The sequence below is a fragment of the Chiloscyllium plagiosum genome, chromosome 34, assembly GCF_004010195.1.
Source record: "Chiloscyllium plagiosum isolate BGI_BamShark_2017 chromosome 34, ASM401019v2, whole genome shotgun sequence".
Taxonomy (NCBI): Eukaryota; Metazoa; Chordata; class Chondrichthyes; order Orectolobiformes; family Hemiscylliidae; genus Chiloscyllium; species Chiloscyllium plagiosum.
In genome coordinates this window covers 37,996,899-38,015,620 of record NC_057743.1, presented here as the reverse complement: position 1 = coordinate 38,015,620, position 18,722 = coordinate 37,996,899, and the positions used below count along the sequence as shown (strand labels likewise).

The 18,722-nt window shown below is 40.3% G+C and overlaps 1 protein-coding gene across 23 annotated transcripts in view; it reads right to left on the bottom strand.

Annotated features, from left to right (window-relative positions):
• Nucleotides 1-18,722, bottom strand: part of kif1b (kinesin family member 1B) — a 244,283-nt gene that overhangs the window by 126,182 nt on the left and 99,379 nt on the right. For 12 of the 23 annotated variants that reach the window (XM_043676216.1, XM_043676232.1, XM_043676222.1 and 9 more), the window contains 5 exons: nt 13,744-13,823; nt 12,226-12,332; nt 10,581-10,664; nt 8,834-9,014; nt 5,451-5,523 (listed from right to left, as the gene is read on the bottom strand). In XM_043676216.1, the coding sequence (XP_043532151.1) occupies nt 5,451-5,523; nt 8,834-9,014; nt 10,581-10,664; nt 12,226-12,332; nt 13,744-13,823 (525 nt within the window). Of the gene's footprint in view, nt 1-6; nt 2,031-5,450; nt 5,524-8,833; nt 9,015-10,580; nt 10,665-12,225; nt 12,333-13,743; nt 13,824-16,373; nt 16,437-18,722 lie in introns of those variants that run through there. The other 11 variants (XM_043676209.1, XM_043676211.1, XM_043676217.1 and 8 more) reach the window with 2 other exon arrangements.

The following is an 18,722-nucleotide window of genomic DNA, read 5'->3' as shown; positions in this document are numbered from 1 at the left end:
GGGAAATCTGGGGGTGTGGGGTGAGGGAGACCCACCCAAAAATCATAAATGGCAGTTTAACACTTGGACCAAATTGGTTTCACAAAATATATTAACAGATAAAATTATGATGTGCATCTCGGCCAATGTTTGAATCCATGATCAATATTAAATGCTAACTGCACCTGTTCTACCCATCCGTTGCCATTAACTTTGCCACACTTGAATTTTTATATGCAGCTTAACTTCAGAGAAATTGGAAAATCAGAAATCAAGCTTTAGTGTCATATAGTTAACTTTAGAAATGAACAAAGCAGATATACTGACATTTTTCAATTCTCAATTCCAAATCTTTTGGTACGTTTTCAATTAGGCTGCAAATTTTCAAAAACTAACGCCAAAGATGGCTCATCAATAGTGTATTAGATAACTAAAATTAACAGGAATACAATAAATTTTAGCTTCCAAAAACTGTTAAATGAATTTTAAAAATCTGGCCATGATGCAGTTTGGATTTTTACAATGTGGGAAGGTGAATTAATCAAACAATGTCAGCTTTAGCACCCTGGATCTCTGAAGAGGGGGGCGTGGAGGGTGGGGAAGAAATGGGCTTATTCCAGTGATTGGCTCTACACCGTTGTTTCTCGTGATTTAAGATTTGGTGCTGAGTATTGTCGCCGCATTCTTGGTGGGGTGGTGAAGTGATTGTAGCATGATCTATCAGTTCTACTGTATTCATATCCATGGAAACAGTTTTCATGGGACCCGCTGTTGTAGTATGGCCGCTGATGGTTGCGTCTCTGATGGTACGTTGGGGACTCTGGCGTTTGACGACCGTCAGACGATTGCAAAGATTCGGTGGAGTTTGAAGTTTGCCGATGCAAACCACGCTGCTGACCATTGCTGAAAGAGTTGCTGCGGAAGCGGGGCTGCTGCCCGTTCTTGTGGTGCTGTCTGTTGCCTGGGTTATGCCCTCTGCCTGACCCATAAGGACGCCAGGAACGTGGCTGGCCACGGTCATTATTTTCAATGGCATCTCCCTCAGTCCTACCAGTTTCCTTTGAATTCCTTTCGACGACAAATTCAACCGCCTCGTCGTCCGTTATAATGATGTGTGTCCCAGGGCTCCAGGAGTTTCTGTGACTGGGGTTGCTTTTAAAAGGGAACCGCAGCTTGCGGTCTTGGGGCGGGATGAATCTGTGCGGCCCGTTCTGCCTACGCAGCTGCTTTGTAATCTCCTGCTGCTGCAGATTTTTCAGTCGGATTTGCTCGAGCCTCATCCATCGCAAACGGCCACGCCGGAATTCCGGATCTTCCATCATCAGTTTTGAGACACGCTCGTCCTTGCTGATGTCATCCTCTTTGACGGAGCCAGCTTTGCTTTTACTTTCACTGTTACTGCTGCCGTTGCCAGAGGGAGACTTCCCTTGCTGCTCTTGCGAATCAATCAATGGCAAGACCTTCTCCATCTGCAACATTTTACTGCGAAGAATTTTTATCTCCTCTTCCTTTGTGTTGTTCTGCTTCTTCACCTCTTGCAAGATGTTTTCCAGTTTGTCCACGTGGCACTTAAGGTCATCCACATCACTCGGGGCTTTCACAGTGGGGATCACATCTTCAATCTTCTCTTCCCCAACACCAACCGTGTCCCACACATCTCTCGCAACAGCTCGCCAAGAATCTCTCTCATTGGGATCCTTCTTCCCATACGTGGCACAGAGTCCCTTCATTTTAACAATGGCCAGTGCCTCAATCTCCTGCCTAGTATGCCTGAAATCATTCAGAGCCACCTCATAACAGATCTCCTTTACAGCCTGGATCTTAAGGTCTGAAAAGGTCACCCATTTTGGGTCTTTGGTAATTTTACGCCGTTTGGGAATCTGGTAAACTTTGATCTGTTCATGTTTTTTCCCACTGCTGGGTAGGCCACACTTTTTTACAATGGTTTGCAGCTTGCTGGGAGGTAGCTTCTCCCTCAAGGACGTTATCAATCGCCAACTTTCTTCACATGATCTCTTGTCTGAATCATCCCCACTATCAGAGTCTGCATCCTTTAAAAAAAAACCAAAAAATGCCCCAAAACAACCAAAATTAAAATTAAACCCAAAATTCAAATGGAACAAAAATAAAAAAGAAAAATCCAAAAGTCACGAACAAAACATGGGGAAATGGGAGAACTATGATGAGTTAGATGAACATGCTTATAAGCTTTTGGCAGATAATCAAACACACAATTATGGTCCAGAATTCTAAATAGATTCAAACACTTTGTGCAAATATTTTCAAACTCAGCGCAATGTCATCCACCTGCGATACAGTCTACCCTGTGAAAGCAGCCTCAGTTTAATCAGTGCACACTTGCTCAGTTATGCTGCCACTGACTTGCTTCTCAGGGAAGTGTGCAAGTGGACCTTCCTGCGTGTGACACCAGTCAGAAATATTTGCAGAAACAAATCAGTCAAATTTACATATTCTGCACCACAATTCTGCAGATGATCATTTTTGACAAACAAAAAGGAAATAAAATTTAGAATTTTAATTTAAACAAAATGTTAAACTGCCTTTATTCGTTTATATGGACAATTCCAAACTTGTTTTTAGCCCCCTTTCTAATTTCAAAGCTGCACTCAACGCATGCTACAAACATGCAAAAAAGTGATTGCCTCTTTACATTTAAATCCCCATTTAAAATGGCAGGATAAATGTGTAGTGAATCCAGTTTGGTACAGTGGTTGAATGGATGTTGTTAAGATAGGTTAGTAATGCAGGTGCACATATAAATGCAGTTAAATCCAGAGCAGCCAATACTCATCTCAACACTAAACAAAGCGAAGATAAGTTTTAACGTAGTTTCTCATCCTTGCTGAAATGGGAGTGAGAGGACACTGATCAACATTGTTTAACCAAGTGACCCTTGATCAAGAGCTTGACATTTTTGTTCAAAAGATTTATTTCATTGATCAAATTTAACCAAACATTATGACAGGCTTCCTATTGATGGTTCAGTGTTGTAATATTCAAGGAATATGAATTTACAAGAAGAATTGTGGATATTTTGAGGGGATTGGTGGAATCAGATTAGGGCAAGAATGAGATACTACCAACCCTCAAATCTTGTGGAAAAAAAAATGGCATCTAAATAAATATTTATCATCATCTACTTTGGAATATCAAACATAATTGATGACAATTAACATCACACATTCAAATCATTCAGAAGATTAATGTATTGGAACAAGCAAGGCATCAGTACATTGTCACCTCAAAATAGTCAGTCAGAGTTCACTAACTTAAGGTGAAACAGAAAGGGTGAAGCCAGTTTGGCAGCATAGTGGTCGCTGGATAAAATGTAAGCTTGAGGATCCATTGTTGCCCTTTAAACAAATCGTAGCATTCAAATTCCTAATCTTTGCTGTCCATTAAATTCATTTGAGAAAAAAATCAACACAGCAACAACTTATTGAAACTTTACAAGCATTTTAGGTTACCCTTTAAACCAAGATGGAGAAAAAACACGTTGCTGGAGGTGTACATTGAACCTTTTAAAATTACTTACTGCTTATACTTAAAAGTAAAAATAAGTTACCAAAGAACCAAATGGGTTGATGAAAGAAATTTAGATATTTAATTGGACAACAGTTTGACTTCTTTTCTTTTATGAATTTGAATTGAGAACTCACGTTTGGCTTAAACGCTGGCCATTATACAACACAAAGAGGAATGGGCAGAGAATAGGGATCATAAGAACTAGGAGCAGGAGTAGGCAACCCAACCTCTTGAACCTGCTCCGCTATTCGATACAATCATGGCTGATCTCACTACTGCAATTTACCAAGATATCATTGATGTGAAAGTTAAAGGAATCTCACTGGCCTAACAGATCAAACATTTACAAAAAAGGACATTAAGCCCCATTCATGTTTTTTTATTATTCATTTTACTAGTTGAAAATAATGAACCCACTTAAAGAATATTTGACGTGCAACATTACATCTCATTCCTCTCTTCACACATGCTGCCAGACCTGCTGAGCTTTTCCAGAACTTTATATGAAAATGTTGCTCAACATCTTAAGTGCTTAATAGATTGTGATTGACAATCTTCAACAAATGTAAGCTATACTTGATGGTTCCTCCTCTTTCCAAACTATTTCGCAAGGATAATTGGAGAAGGCAGAATTAATTAATACTATTTGCAGCAATATATTCTTGACAGATTTTTTTTTTAAAAAAGAAACCTTTCCAATACAGTTATAACAGAAGGAAAGAAAGAGATCTCCGATAACCTAAAACTTGTGGATCCCCCAAACAATACATCAGAACCCCAAATTGAGTGGCTGGAGTTCTACAAACTCCAGGCACTTGCTAGTAGTTGTCTCAGCCTACCTGACTATTCATTACATGTTAACAAGGAGCAAGGATCAGAAATGTCTTGCCCAATCCTGCACTTGCCCAGCTGTCACGAGTTGACAATTAATACAGACCAAATGGACAGCATTGTCAAATTTCCTAGACCTCCTGTCAGAGTGCAGCACTTACCAATTCCCAAACAACATTGGGCCTCTTCAAGAGAGACTACTAACTCGAAATAAATTATGGGGAGTCTTGCGCTGCAGGCCAATGCCCACTGGGAATTCTTCAGTTCCCAAAGGATTCTTGCAACATAAACAGGAGACTGAGCTCATCCATTCAATTAGATTTGAAGTCAAGTTCCAGAGACCACCCTGTTACTATCTCATTTCTTATTTCAAGCACAGGTCTGAAGTAAATCTACAGGGACAGCATTGCACATTTTATATTTAAGAAAACTACAGGTATGCGCAGCTATTCAAAAGAGACCCCTATAAAAAGGAATTAACAAACGTTTGTCTCAAATTATTACAAATATGACCTATCCTGTTTGTTAACCTCACAAGGAAATGCTCTTATCTGCTGATGACCACGATTAATTACTTTGTTCAGCTTTAAATTACTTTCTCCACCGATCTTCCTCCAAATTTTTGCCGTAAAACTCAACTAATTCACATAAAATAGTCATTCACATTTTACAACAAGATGTTTGGGTGCTTTTGTTTTGCAACAGCTTTTCTTCTCCCGCTCAAGAAAACAAAATCTGTCTACTAATTATGCCAAAAGCCTCTATTGAGTCCATAATCCTAAACTTCCTGAAAAGGTCGTGCTGTGGGGATGTTGTTCAGATATGGCAGAACGGTTATTTCTCTATAAGATACAAGGAAGATCAAGACCCATGCAAGAGAAGTGGATTGTCCCATGCAGTTTTAAATGATCCAGTTCAACACTCATTACAAAGAGCTCAATGGAAAGTCAGAGGTAGAAGGTTGTGCAAAATTAGTAGTGTCTGGAAATCAACAAAGCAAGCATGAAGAATCCACTCACTTCAGGCTAGGATAATGCAGTAACAACATCTGACACACAAGAAATGTTAGCATCAAAGGAGCCAAAAATCCTTACCAAGCGCTGTTGCTCCAGAAGTAGGTCAGCCTCTTCCTTCTCTTTCTTATACAAAATCTCCATTTCTTGTAGTCTGTTGAGAACAGAATATCTTAGATCCATTTCCTATGTGGATGCATAGTTCAGTACAGATTAAAGAATGGATAGATTTGAAAGAGATGACTCAAATTTAATTTTAATTTAATAATTCCTGATTTTCAATAAAGCAATTTTGTAAACAAATCTTTCTTTGGTATGCACACATTCACTGTACTGTATAAAGTGCTTGCCACAGACACAAGAACAGTCATTACTGATATACACAGACAATACTCCAGTTCAGAGTGAATGGACAATGCAGACTATTTTAGATTGGATTATTTTCAAACTTCTAAATAGTAGTTGATACAAGACTTCACGCAACAGGCTTCATTTGGGGATGAGGAAAAGGTTATGCTTTTAAACAGCACTGCCAGAAACATTTTAAATGAGTAATTTATTGAAATGCAGCGACAACTTCACAAACGGCAAGCTCAAGGTTCTTCTTTACACATTCTTCTTGAACAGTAGGCACTGATTACAGTGAAGACGACCGATCTGAAATGGTAACAAAATCACAAATTGCTGGAAATGTTCAGCACGTCTGGTAGCATCTGTGGAGAGAAATCAGCGACAGCATTTCAGGTCCAGTGACACTTCTTCAGCACTGGACCCAGCATATTAATGCTGCTTTCTCTCCACTGATGCCGCTAGACCTAGTGAGTGTTTCCAGCAATTTCTGATTTTGTTTCAGATTTCCAACATCCGCAGTTTTTTTTGTTTGGATTTGAAATGGTAGTTGATTCATCTTTTCACTGCACACAAAGATTGTCATTATTTGGTGCACGTTGTTCAACTTGCAAAGCACTTTCTACATTATATAAATGAATGAAATACAGGATACAGTGGCTGAATGGGACTGACTGGATTGATCTCCAGTGAACCAGAATGGACTTGACTAATTTAATCACCTCCTGTGCTGTAACACTTATGCTGTAACAATTCTACCCTCTAACTAATACCTCCCTTACGTTATCTTTAAATTCAGCTTAGAGTCAAGCATTGCAGTTCCCTCCCTGCCAGTAAGATTACTAGGCAACATGCTGAGTCTGTTCAGGAAAAAGCTGCCACCGGTTTCAGTTTGTTACACTCTTGTTCCCCAGTTAGAAGGTTGTGGCTTGACCCTCAACTGTGACCTTGAGCACAGAGTCAAGATTGATCACGTGATTGGAAGTGGGAGGATGTCAGAAGCGCAGATTTTAGACATTTATTCCTCCACATTCGACCCTCCAAGTATCCACTTAAACTGGATAGTTTGCAGGGTTCTACTGAAAGAAGTAAACAGATAATCATTTTTTTTATTTAACAATCTAACCTTTCCCTAACTCCTGAGCAACTGTCCAGTTGATCCAATACCTATCTCTCACATATCCCCAAATACACCTCCTCCAGACCACTCACGCTCACTAGACTCTGACTCAACACCCACAGGGACTAAACACCCTCTTCAGCTTTCACCCCCCCCCGCTGGACCCCCTTCCGATTTGGTTTTTCCCACCCTACCCCTGACCTACTGCAGGTCACTTGCATCACTTAACACCTGGCACCCTCCCTCCACACCTGCCAACATTACCACTTACCCAGCTGGATCCTACCCATCTGGAATCCTGTACCTGGTATCCAAATCATTTGGCACTTTGCTCCCCAGCACCCGACAATCACACTTACTTTATTTACTTAGTGCTCCACAGCAGCTGTCTAGATCCTTAACTGTCAGAACATGGCCGCAGAGTACTGCGAAGAGGGAATGTAGTTTACTTTCCCAATATAGTGTGCTATGGAAGATCTTTCAAAATGGAAACACGATTCTGCACTTCTGAAGGAGCAGTGATCAAAATCGTCTCATACAAATGCAGAGCTCCCTCCATTTGGGAAAAGGAAGGGATGGAAATCTACAGAAGCTGGTCACTCCTCAAAATCCTGTTCATAACCTTTTTCACTCTCAATTTATTCTGCGACTGATATCAAAATTGACAGCAAAATTCCTGTGTTACTCTACACAGAACCTCTCACCTCTGTGTGAGAACTGGAGTTTTCACACACCAGAATCTAAAGTACTTGTTAACACATCCAAATAAACACAAAGTGCTGGATAAACTCAGCTGGTCTGGCAGGATCTGTCATGAGATAAACAGGGAATTAAATATTTCAGGTTCAATTACTCTTCTTCCAAAAAAAACTCATATTACACTTGAAACGTCAACTTTCTCTCTTTCCACAGATGCTACCACACTGTCTGAGGTTCTCCAGGACTTTGTTTTTATTTTAAATTTCCAGCATATGCAGTAGGTTAATTAGATTAGATTCCCTACAGTGTGGAAACAGGCCCTTCGGCCCAACAAGTCCACACCAACCCTCCAAAGAGTAACCCACCCAGTCCCATTTCCCTCTGACTAATGTACTAACACTGTGGGCAATTTAACATGGCCAATTCACCTGACCTGCACATCTATGACTGTGGGAGGAAACCGGAGCACCTGGAGGAAACCCACGCAGACACGGGGAGAAATGTGCGAACTCCACACAGATAGTTGCCAGAGGCTGGAATTGAACCTGGGACCCTGGCGCTGTGAGGCAGCAGTGCTAACCACTGAGCCACTCTGCCGCCCTATTTAACTTTTATTTTAGTGTTAACATATCCAATTGCCTTATATCTGCTAATCCTGCAATTGAAAACCAATCATTTTTGATCAGTAGAGATTCCACATTAATAAAATGAATGTTCCCAGAAGTACAGAATTTAGATACATTCCCACATTAAGCAATGTTTAAACAGGAGAGAACCTGAGTTCTGTGCAAGTAGGAATGCAAAATGTCGTGCATGACAGTTTGCAATGGATTCCAACACAAATACAATCTGGCCCCTCCAGATAACACATTATTATTTAACGTTTGTGTCAGCAAACGCAAACCTCAAGTGCACACATGTGGTCAGTTGAAGTGCCCCACTGGTGTCACAGGAGTTGGAATAATCAACTACTTTCATTAGGCACATCTTACCCAAGTACCAAGATCAATTTACAAGGTACATTTTGAATGTCAACATCACCTATTTTGTCAAAAATCACAGGACACAAAGTTATACTCCAACAAGTTCATTTGAAATCACAAGCTTTTGGAGCACTGCTCCTTTGTCAGGTTCACCTGGACTATAACCTGGATGTTGCTTGGTTTCTGACTTTGTCCATCCCAGTCCAACACTGGTATCTCCATTCCAGTCCAACACTGGTATTTTGGGCACATTAAAACACTGACTCAAAAATGGACATACTCAAAAATTTCAAAATTTTCCAGGCCACCGTTACCTTTTCTCCATTTCTTGTTTCATATCTATCCCCTGCTTTTCCAGAAGTTCTCGTTGAGCAAACGCCCAATCAACAGGTTCAACTGGCGTCTCAGCAGATGGGGTCTTCTCTCGTTCAGCACGTGCCTGTTCAGGATGATTGAATCGGAAGACGTGATTCTTGCCCATAATAATACGATTCCCTGAAACAAATTTCAAATTTCAGGACATTGCAACTAACATCCTCAGACATCACCTCTGAACCCACAATCATTTTTCCATCCAGAAGAACAAGGGCAGTAGGTACATGAGAACACCACCCCCTGCAAGTTCCCCTCCAAGTACCTCACCATCCTGACTTGGAAATATATCGCCGTTCCTTCGCTGTCGCTGGGTCAAAATCCTGGAATTCCCTCCCCAAGGGCATTGTGGGTCGACCCACAGCACATGGACTGCAGTAGTTCAAGGCGGCAGCTCACCTCCACCTTCTCAAGGGGCAACAAGGGATGGGCAATAAATGCTTGGCCCAGCCAACAACATCCACATCCCAAGAATGAATATTTTAAAAATATGGTAAAATCTTCAGAAAATGCAAATTCCACAAAGAACAACATTCATGTGTAGGTTTTAAAAACAGAAAACACACAAAAACATTCTTCAGAACCATTATAAAACAAAACCTGGCACCAAACTGCTTAAGAAGATATTAGATCAGATGATCAAATGCTTGGTCAAACAGGTAGGTTCTCAAAACTAGCACCCTCCTCTCTCTAGTGAATCTGTCACTGTACTCCCCATGTCCTCTCTTCTGCCCTGAAGCTCTTCAGCCACATCCTACCTTCTCTCCAGCCCCACCCCCTCCCATTTATCTCTCCACCCCGAGGCTTCCAGCCTCACTCCTGATCAAAGGCTCCGGCCCAAAACGCCGATTTTCCCGCTCCTCGGATGCTGCCTGACCGGCTGTGCTTTTCCAGCAACACACACTCAACAAAAAGAAAAGAGAGAGAGATTGATAGCTGGCTTTCCCACTCATAGCTATGGGCTCCAGCTGACCAGTGGATGCATGCAGGCACTTGGATCAGCTTGGACATCATTAGTCAGTCTTTGATATTCACCACCTGGACACTCACACAAACAGACAGAGGGACAGAGACCAGCAACTGCAGCCTTCATCAAATTACAAATGGAAGAGAGAGTCAAGATTTTCACAAAAGGAGGGCAGAATATCACAGGGAATGGTACAATTAAAAAATATTGGAATAAATATAGAAACATCTCGTCAACAGGAAAATTATAGAATCCCTACACTGCAGAAAGAATCCATTCAGCCTATGATCTCCACACTGATCCTCTGAACAGCAACCTGCCAGGACCCACCTCCCTACCCCATCCCTGTAACCCTACATTTCCCATGGCTAACCCACCGAGCCTGCACATTCCTGGACACTACATGCAATTTAGCATTGCCAATCCACCCTAACTTGCACATCTTTGGATTGTGAGAAGAAACTGGAGCACCCAGAGGAAACCCATGTAGACAGGGTACAACTTACAAACTTCACACAGTCACCAGAGGATGGAATCGAACCCGGGTCCCTGGTGCTGTGAGGCAGCAGTACTAACCACTGAGCCACCGTGCCTCCCAGAAAAGTATCAACTCACAACAGACAATAACAAGACAGGATCAAAGACCACACTAAACTCTAACATGCAAGTATAAGCAGCACAAACTTAACAGATCGATACTTCAAATCAGTATCGTTGCCTACCTGAACGCAGTTTCACTGGATTGGCAACTCGTTTGCCATTCACGTAAGTTTCAGATCCTTCACAGGGCACCAGAGTAACAATAACTGTGAAGACGAGAGAGAGGAAAGATATTGAGGCACTGCTTACTGATAATAGGAGCGAGGAAAGCCATGCTCCTGGGTGCTCGAGGATATTTCATCGAGCTGCTAATGACTGCCAGGGGAAGCGGTGGGTTGATTTGTACTTTACAATTAACAGCACCTTCTGAATTTGCCAAAAAAGTGTACAAGGCCAAGTTTCCTGGTTCATTGGAACTTTGTTCATAATACTGTCAGCACACACTGAAGTTTTATATTATTCTTAATGTAGGCATTGCTGGTGGGGTCAGAATTTGTTTCCCATCCCTAATTACCCTTGAAATGAATGGGTTGCTAGGTAATTTCAGGGGGCAGTTAAGAGTCAACCACACTGCTGTGGGTTCACATGTGGGCCAGACCAGGTAAGGACATAAGTGAACTAATGGGTCTGTATGAAAACTGAGAATGGTTACATGGTCACCATTACACCAGGGGATGAGGTTCTGAGGAAGGGTGACCCGACCTGAAACATTAATCCCGATGTCTCTCCACAGATTCTGCCAGACCTGCTGAGCTTTACTAGCAATTTCTATTTTTGTTATTTATTTCAACTTCCTGCTTTAAAGAAACAGCGTTTTCTTATAGCCCAATGCTACCCTGCATTCATCCAATCAGCAATACAACATCTGGTGTCAACACAGGAGCCTGAGAATTTTATTCAGATTCAGAAAATTTGCATTGTCATAGCATTTGGGATCAGCAATGACGGGAGGTGGAAGACCTGGAAAAATGGTGCACCGAGAACAACCTCGCGCTCATTGCCGGCAAAACCAAGGAACTCATTATTGACTTTCGGCAGGATGTTACTCATGCCCCCCCTACACTAACAGCACAGAGGGGGAATGAGTGGAGAGTGACAAACTCCTGGGAGTGCTTATGCACAAGCTTTCTTGGATTCTTCACATGAACGCACTGGTTACAAAGGCCCAACAGTATCTTTTCTTCCTCAGGCAGCTGAGGAAATATGGCATGACGGTGAATACCCTTCCCAACTTTTATAGTGCGACATTGAGAACATTCTGTCTGGATGTATCACTACCTGGTATGGCAACTGTACCATTCAAGATCGGAGATGGTTACAGACAGTGGTGAACTCGGCCCAGACACTCACAAAGGCCAACCTCCCATCTGTAGAATCCACCTACCAGGCCCGCTGTCAAGGAAAGGCCACCAGCATTCTCACAAAGATCAATCCCACCCTGGCAATGTTTTTCTACAACCTCTACCATCGGGGAGAAGGTACAGAAGCCTGAACACACGCACCAGCTGGTTTCGCAACAGTTTCTACCCAACTGTTGTTAGAATACTGAATGGACTCAAACTCTTAACATTCGCCTGCACCTTGTTTTTGTTTTTGCCGCTGTTTACCTATTATTCACTATCTTTGCTACTTAACTCTGTGATCTGCCTGTATTGCTCACAAGACAAAGCTTTTCACTGTGCCTCGGTACACGTGACAATAAATTCAATTCAATTCAAATCTCTTCAGGAACTGTGTGGAAAATAAAACCAGCGTGTTAACTTTTACCTTCTCCATTTGGATTCTTGTCACTCCTGAAACTACAGTGCTCTTCTCTAATATGGGCACCGCTGAGAACAATATCTTGACGTCTCTGGGCATCTGCCTGGCCAACCCTAATAATTTTAAAAAAAAATACACATTTACTACAGCTAAGCATACTCGCAAATCAAGTGAGGTTTCCACTTACAATTGTGGTAATTATCTAATTATAGACTTGATTAAAAGTAAGGTTGAAGCATGAATCACCAGGAGAGATGCAAAAAACGGTTGAAAAAAAATTTTATTTTCCTCTGGCTCGAGCCAGTTTAGCTGAAATGGGGGCAAGGTTTTGCTTTTTCAAAGGCTTAAAAGACATCCAGGGAACAGCTGCTAAATTGGCAAATTCGTGGTAGCATAGTTCAGGGTCTGCTTCTCAAATTTAAATTTAGGTCCACCTTTGTATAGTAGTCAAAAGCTGCTTATTATCCAATTTAACTTTGTCAAGAAAAACACTGAGTGAGTATTGCACTGCACTCTCTGGTTTGTGCTGTACATTGTTTGTATTTATTTTGGTGTAAGATTCCTATAAATTCTGTGTGTTAGGATTGAGCCCTCCACTATCACCTGATGAAGGAGCGTCACTCCGAAAGCTAGTGTGCTTCCAATTAAACTGTTGGACTATAACCTGGTGTTGTGTGATTTTTAACTTTGTCCACCCCAGTCCAACACCGGCACCTCCAAATAGGACTAGAGTGATATCGTAAAAATTAGAGCCAGGCCTTTGAAGACTGAAATTAAGGGACATTTCTACACAAAGGATGGTGGAAGTGCCAGATCAATTGTGAATGTTAAAACAGAGGATGCTAGATTCATGTTATCCAAAGACACAAAACGATATACAGCAAACGATATACAGAAGGGCTCATGCCCGAAACGTCGATTCTCCTGCTCCTTGGATGCTGCCTGACCTGCTGCGCTTTTCCAGCAACACATTTTCAGCTCTGATCTCCAGCCCTCACTTTCTCCCAGATAAACAGCAAAGCCAGGTAAGTGCTTTCAAATCACAGATCAGCCACAATCTCACTCAATGGTGGAACAGGCTCAAGAGGCTAAATGGCCTTTTTCTGTTCTATTGCTTAACCCATAACCTCAACTAAAGTTTGAGGGAAGGAAAATTTCAGCAAACTTAGCCACTGAAACATAAGGTACAAATTATTTTTTTTCCCCCAAACGGTTGAACATTGGGTTTCAACCGGGTATTCTCAGTCTTCAAAATAATTTTGTGCTGTTAAAAAAATCAAATGAGATATATTTAAACTATTAAAATTACTTAACACAATTAATTCATTCTCATTGCAGAAAAGACTACATTTCAATACACCTGAGTAATGAAGATACTGAATCCTTTTAAACCAAAACCCAGAAAGCCCATCTTAAATGAGAAAATAAATCCATCACTGTTAAGGTAAAATCAAAAATTAACACAGTTTGCCATTGGGCAATGTCTTGTTGAAATTAGCATAAATTTTCATTGAATCTCTTTACCTGGTGATGCCATCTTTGATGTAGTAAAGAAGACACTCTGACATGAGAGGATCCTCATTGAGGTTCACAAGATGTGGTGTCTGACATGCAAAACAGAACAGAACATTGTGAAAATATGTAGTCTTTTTAGTAATTTAGGCTATTTTTGCTTGGAAGCATATTATTCTTTGCAACAAAATGATCCTTACCCGCTCGCCAAATCAGTGTGATCATGACTAAACTGACTCGAGATCAAGTGAAATCACATTGCATTTTAGTGACCAGCCTTCGCTCTAATAAACGCAAAAGGTGTTCACAGCTTGGTCACTGGATATCTCCAGCAATAAATGCACAAATAAACAAAAACAAAACTAGCAGAGCAACCAAATTCAGTCCCAGGTACATGGCTAGTTAACCAGGCAGCTGAGATGTCAGAACTGGTCTTTTTGTGTGTCCAGATATATTCTGAGGGTGAATAGAAATGGACAGGGGATGGAGAAGGATCAGAAAACACCAAAGCTCCAACTCCCAATGGTGTTTGTAACGTCTGTATAATACATTTGTAGTTGCGGGCATGATCACATGGAGTTTTTGCTGCCGCCTTTCCCTCCCCTGAAAAAAAACAGTTCAATGCCTCATAGTTGCTCTTTCCAAAGTCTCATCATCAACAATGATCTCTTGGGTGAGGTATCAGGTAGCCGCGATGCAACCTGTGTTCAATTGATAAACTTGTTCAGGAGTGGGGAAGAAAAATCCAGTTTAAAATTTTCAAAATGATACAAAGAACCAGATGGAAGGACATTGCATTAAATTTCTATTAACAGGGTGCTGTACATAAAAGCTGCTCTGTTGATCAGTGGGGGAATGAAAATAAGAAAATCCCTTTTTAAGAGGATCAAGAGTTACCAAGAGAATACAGGAGAATGGAACTGAGAAACATATCAGCCATGAACAAATAGCAGAGCAGACTCAATGGGCTGAATGGCCTAATTCTACTCGTATACCTAGTGGTTTTATGGGGATTGATAGATCCCACAGATACAAACCCACTTTCTACTTTGTTATGCTAAAGCCAATGAATGCTAAAGATTTTCAAGAGAGAGTACTACCAGAAATGTAGCAACAACGTTATTACCACTTATAGTCAGTCTTGTGACCAGAAATAGCTCTTAGCAACAGAATATCATCGATCTACACAATTCTAAAAATTGTGTAATTGCATTACAATTTTTATTTATACCAGTTAAGGAGTAACTAATGCAGTCTTTCAAACTCTTTTGCACATCAATTTGGCTGAAGCTCTAGGATTGCTTGGCTGCAGTCTTTAAAAGCCCTCCCAAAGACAGAACTGACATGAAAAGGCAAAATGAAAAGCAATTTGAAATGAAATTAAAGCACATTCAAATTATCAGCTCAAATCATAGCTTGCACATTTGATTTTTTAAAAAAATATAATAGAGAATAACAGCATTGTGAATATAATTGGTAATGGTTCTCACATCCCCCTGCAATTCCCCCACTCTTCAGCAATCTCAGTGAAGCTGCTTTGTGAAGGCAGGTTTTAACTGGGGGCTGTTGAATCTGTTTCCTTCAAATGAGAGTAATTATGACTGCCCACACAGCTGAAGAAATGGAATTGAAATATGATGACTAAGAACTCAAACAGTAACTTCCAACTCATTGGAAAAATGTTCATGATGGCCTGAGCCAGAAATTGAGGTTAGAGTTCTCAAAGTTTCACGAGATCCTCTGAGACCAGAGAGATTGTCATCCTTTGAGATGAAAGAACAGATTTAAACCATATGCTGATCACATCCCGCAGTAATATTCCGTTTTAAAACTGTCAATTAAAAGGCAAAAAAAAGTCTTTGATCATTCTTGGTTCAACCTTTAATCAAAATCAATTGTGTCTAAATCACTGCGGTATTGAATTGTATATTACGGTGCATCTCATGACTTTTGATCAATTGGTTTTTACTCAACAAATTTAATCAACAAGGAAGCAAGCATTTAGAATATTAGTCGGAGACTACAATAGGACAAAGCAAAACTGACCTATAATACAAGTGTCAGCACCCCAAAGTATTCCAGGACACCTCTAGATTTTCAAACTCTTCAGAACAGCACTCCCAAGAGGGACATTTTCACAAACACTCTCCAAATTTAAACTATTATGGGTTACTGGTTGTCTTTTTGAATCATTCCTATTAGCCAAAGGTTAGGTGAATCAGTTGGGACAGTTAGTTAGTGATGCAGAGTGACCCCCAACATGGGTTCAATTCCTGCACTGGCTGATGTCCCACCTTCTCAATCTCTCCCCTCGAATGAGGCATCGTGACCCTCAGAGTGAACAATTCTGATGAAACAGCACTCTACGGACTTTATTAGCCAACTGATGAGTACTGCTCCAAATACAAACAACTAAAGCATAATGCTATTCATTTTATAGTCCACAGACCAGACAGTCTGACCACAGCAAAATAATGCAATGCCAAGTGCTACTGCAGATGAGAAAACTGATCAACAGCTTGAGATACACCTCCTGAAATTGTATTGTGTTAAATGGACACAACAGATTTTACAGTATACAGTACAATACAATAAAATTAACACAAGCACCATATCATCTTAATGCTATCGGATATACCAACCTTCTTTGGAGAGAATACACCATACGAGTCAGCAAAAAGGTCACATGGCCTTGGAATCAAATCCTAAGCAACAAGGTGTCAGGAAGCAGAAATGCCAAAGTAAAAAGTAACAGAAAATACAAGGAGACACACAAGGAGACAACTCAAAAAAAAACATGGACAAGTGAAGAGAACCATGAATTACATGAAACAAGGAACACAAGGCAGCAAGTGTAGGAGAGATTAGACTGTGCAGGATTTACAACTGAAATAATGCCATTTGAGTTCATGAGACTTGAAACAAAATCTGTGATGATATCACAAATTTCCTTGAGTCGATGATTCCTCTCAAGTCAAAGCCACACAAATAAGACAACTATGGTAACTTACTCTACGAAATCTCAATATCAACCAATCATTCTACATAGAACAAAATGGAAAATTAAGATTATTTAATAACTAAATTTAACTCAGCAGAGTCAAAAATTACACAAAACTTCAGAGTGTCTTGAAACAAATTCACTTTGGCTCACGATGTTAATCACATCCATTTAAAAGTTAACTGTAATGCTTTCCATAAAAAGAAAAGGTAAAATCAGAATGTGCAGGAGACTGTTAAGTTTACATTTTATATCAATCTTGCAATGTTGAAATTGTTACACAACTCTTTCAAGGGCTGGATTTATGGATTGATTTGAGAATAGTTAATAATCTCTTCAAAACTTCAAAGCAATGTCCAACTGATAACTTCAATTATACAAGTGCATCAAAGGAGTTTGCACATAATTAAGATCCACAACATTGATCTTAATCCACTTCTATCAGTTAATCAGGGAATATGTCCTGCACAATGCCCTTCACCTACTCACCATTTACAGAACATTCATGCAGAAGACCCATTGACTTTACAAAATCTTTTATCCTTCATATGGATTTACTCTCAGAAGTCACATTGTTGGACACCTAAACCATGGGACACATTAACTCAGGAGAAGGTGATGAGAACCATCTCAGGTAATATTATTGTACTGAATGGGATAGACTCCATTACAAAGAGGACCTCCTTACACCTCTAATATCAGCCAATTCCATCTGTGGCTCAGTCCATCTGCTCCTAAAACCCTCACTTATATTTTTATCTTCAGATTTGACTGTTCTAATGATCCCCAGGTCAACTTCCAATCATCCAAACTATAAAAAGAAAATGGAGTTCATCTAAACATAGCTGCCTGTGTTCTAACCCAAAACAATGCATTCACCCTTCAACCCTGCAATGACTGACTCATCTTGAATTGATTGGAATTGAACAAAGCCTTGATTTTAAAATAAACAAAAGAACTGCAGACACTGCAAATCTGAAACAAAAACCAGAAACTGCTGGAGAAACTTAGCAGGTCTGGCAATGTTTGTGGAGAGAAAATAGGTAAACCTTTAGAACTTCACTCCTTCATTTCTGAAGAAGGGTCACTGGACGAAATATTAACTCCTGCCAGACCTGCTAATATTTCGTCCAGTGACCCTTCTTCAGAAATGAAGGAGTGAAGTTCTAAAGGTTTACCTATTTTCTCTGCAGACACTGCAAATCTGAAACAAAAACCAGAAACTGCTGGAGAAACTTAGCAGGTCTGGCAGGAGTTAATATTTCGTCCAGTGACCCTTCTTCAGAAATGAAGGAGTGAAGTTCTAAAGGTTTACCTATTTTCTCTCCACAAACATTGCCAGACCTGCTGAGCTTCTCCAACAATTTGTTTTTTTTTGTTTCAAATTTTAAAATCCTTATTCTTGTACTCAAATCCTTCCAAGCCTTTCTTGCCCACACCTAGCTCTATAATATTTACCTTTCATTCCTGTTTTAAGATGATCCTTAAACTCACCTAATATTTTCTTACATAGCTGCACAACAAAATTTGTTTCATAACAGTCTTGCAAAATTTCTTGGGACGAGTTTCTTGCAACAAGGCTGTATAAATGCAACTTGTTACAGGTCATGCACCTTCAATGTGATAACTTGACTAGTACGCTGACTTCTTTGCAACAAAGATTCGATTCTAAGATGTAAAGTGAAGATAAAATTTTATAACTCTTCATTAAAGATAGCTAAGCAGTACAGAACATAGCATTCAGGGCAAAAGGGCAAAGCGGCTTTTTTTAAAAGAAAAAACTGAATTGAATTGCATCTGGAATGCAAAACCTTACATTTAGCTTTAAAATATGAATAAGTTCAGGTCTAAACTATCTTCTGAATATTTGGGGGGAGGGTGGATGCTGGAATTCAGAAACAAAAACAGAAACTGATGATAAAGCTCAGCAGCTCTGGAAGTATTTGTGGAGAGAAATCGGAGCTAACAATTTGGGTGTGTGACCCTTCCT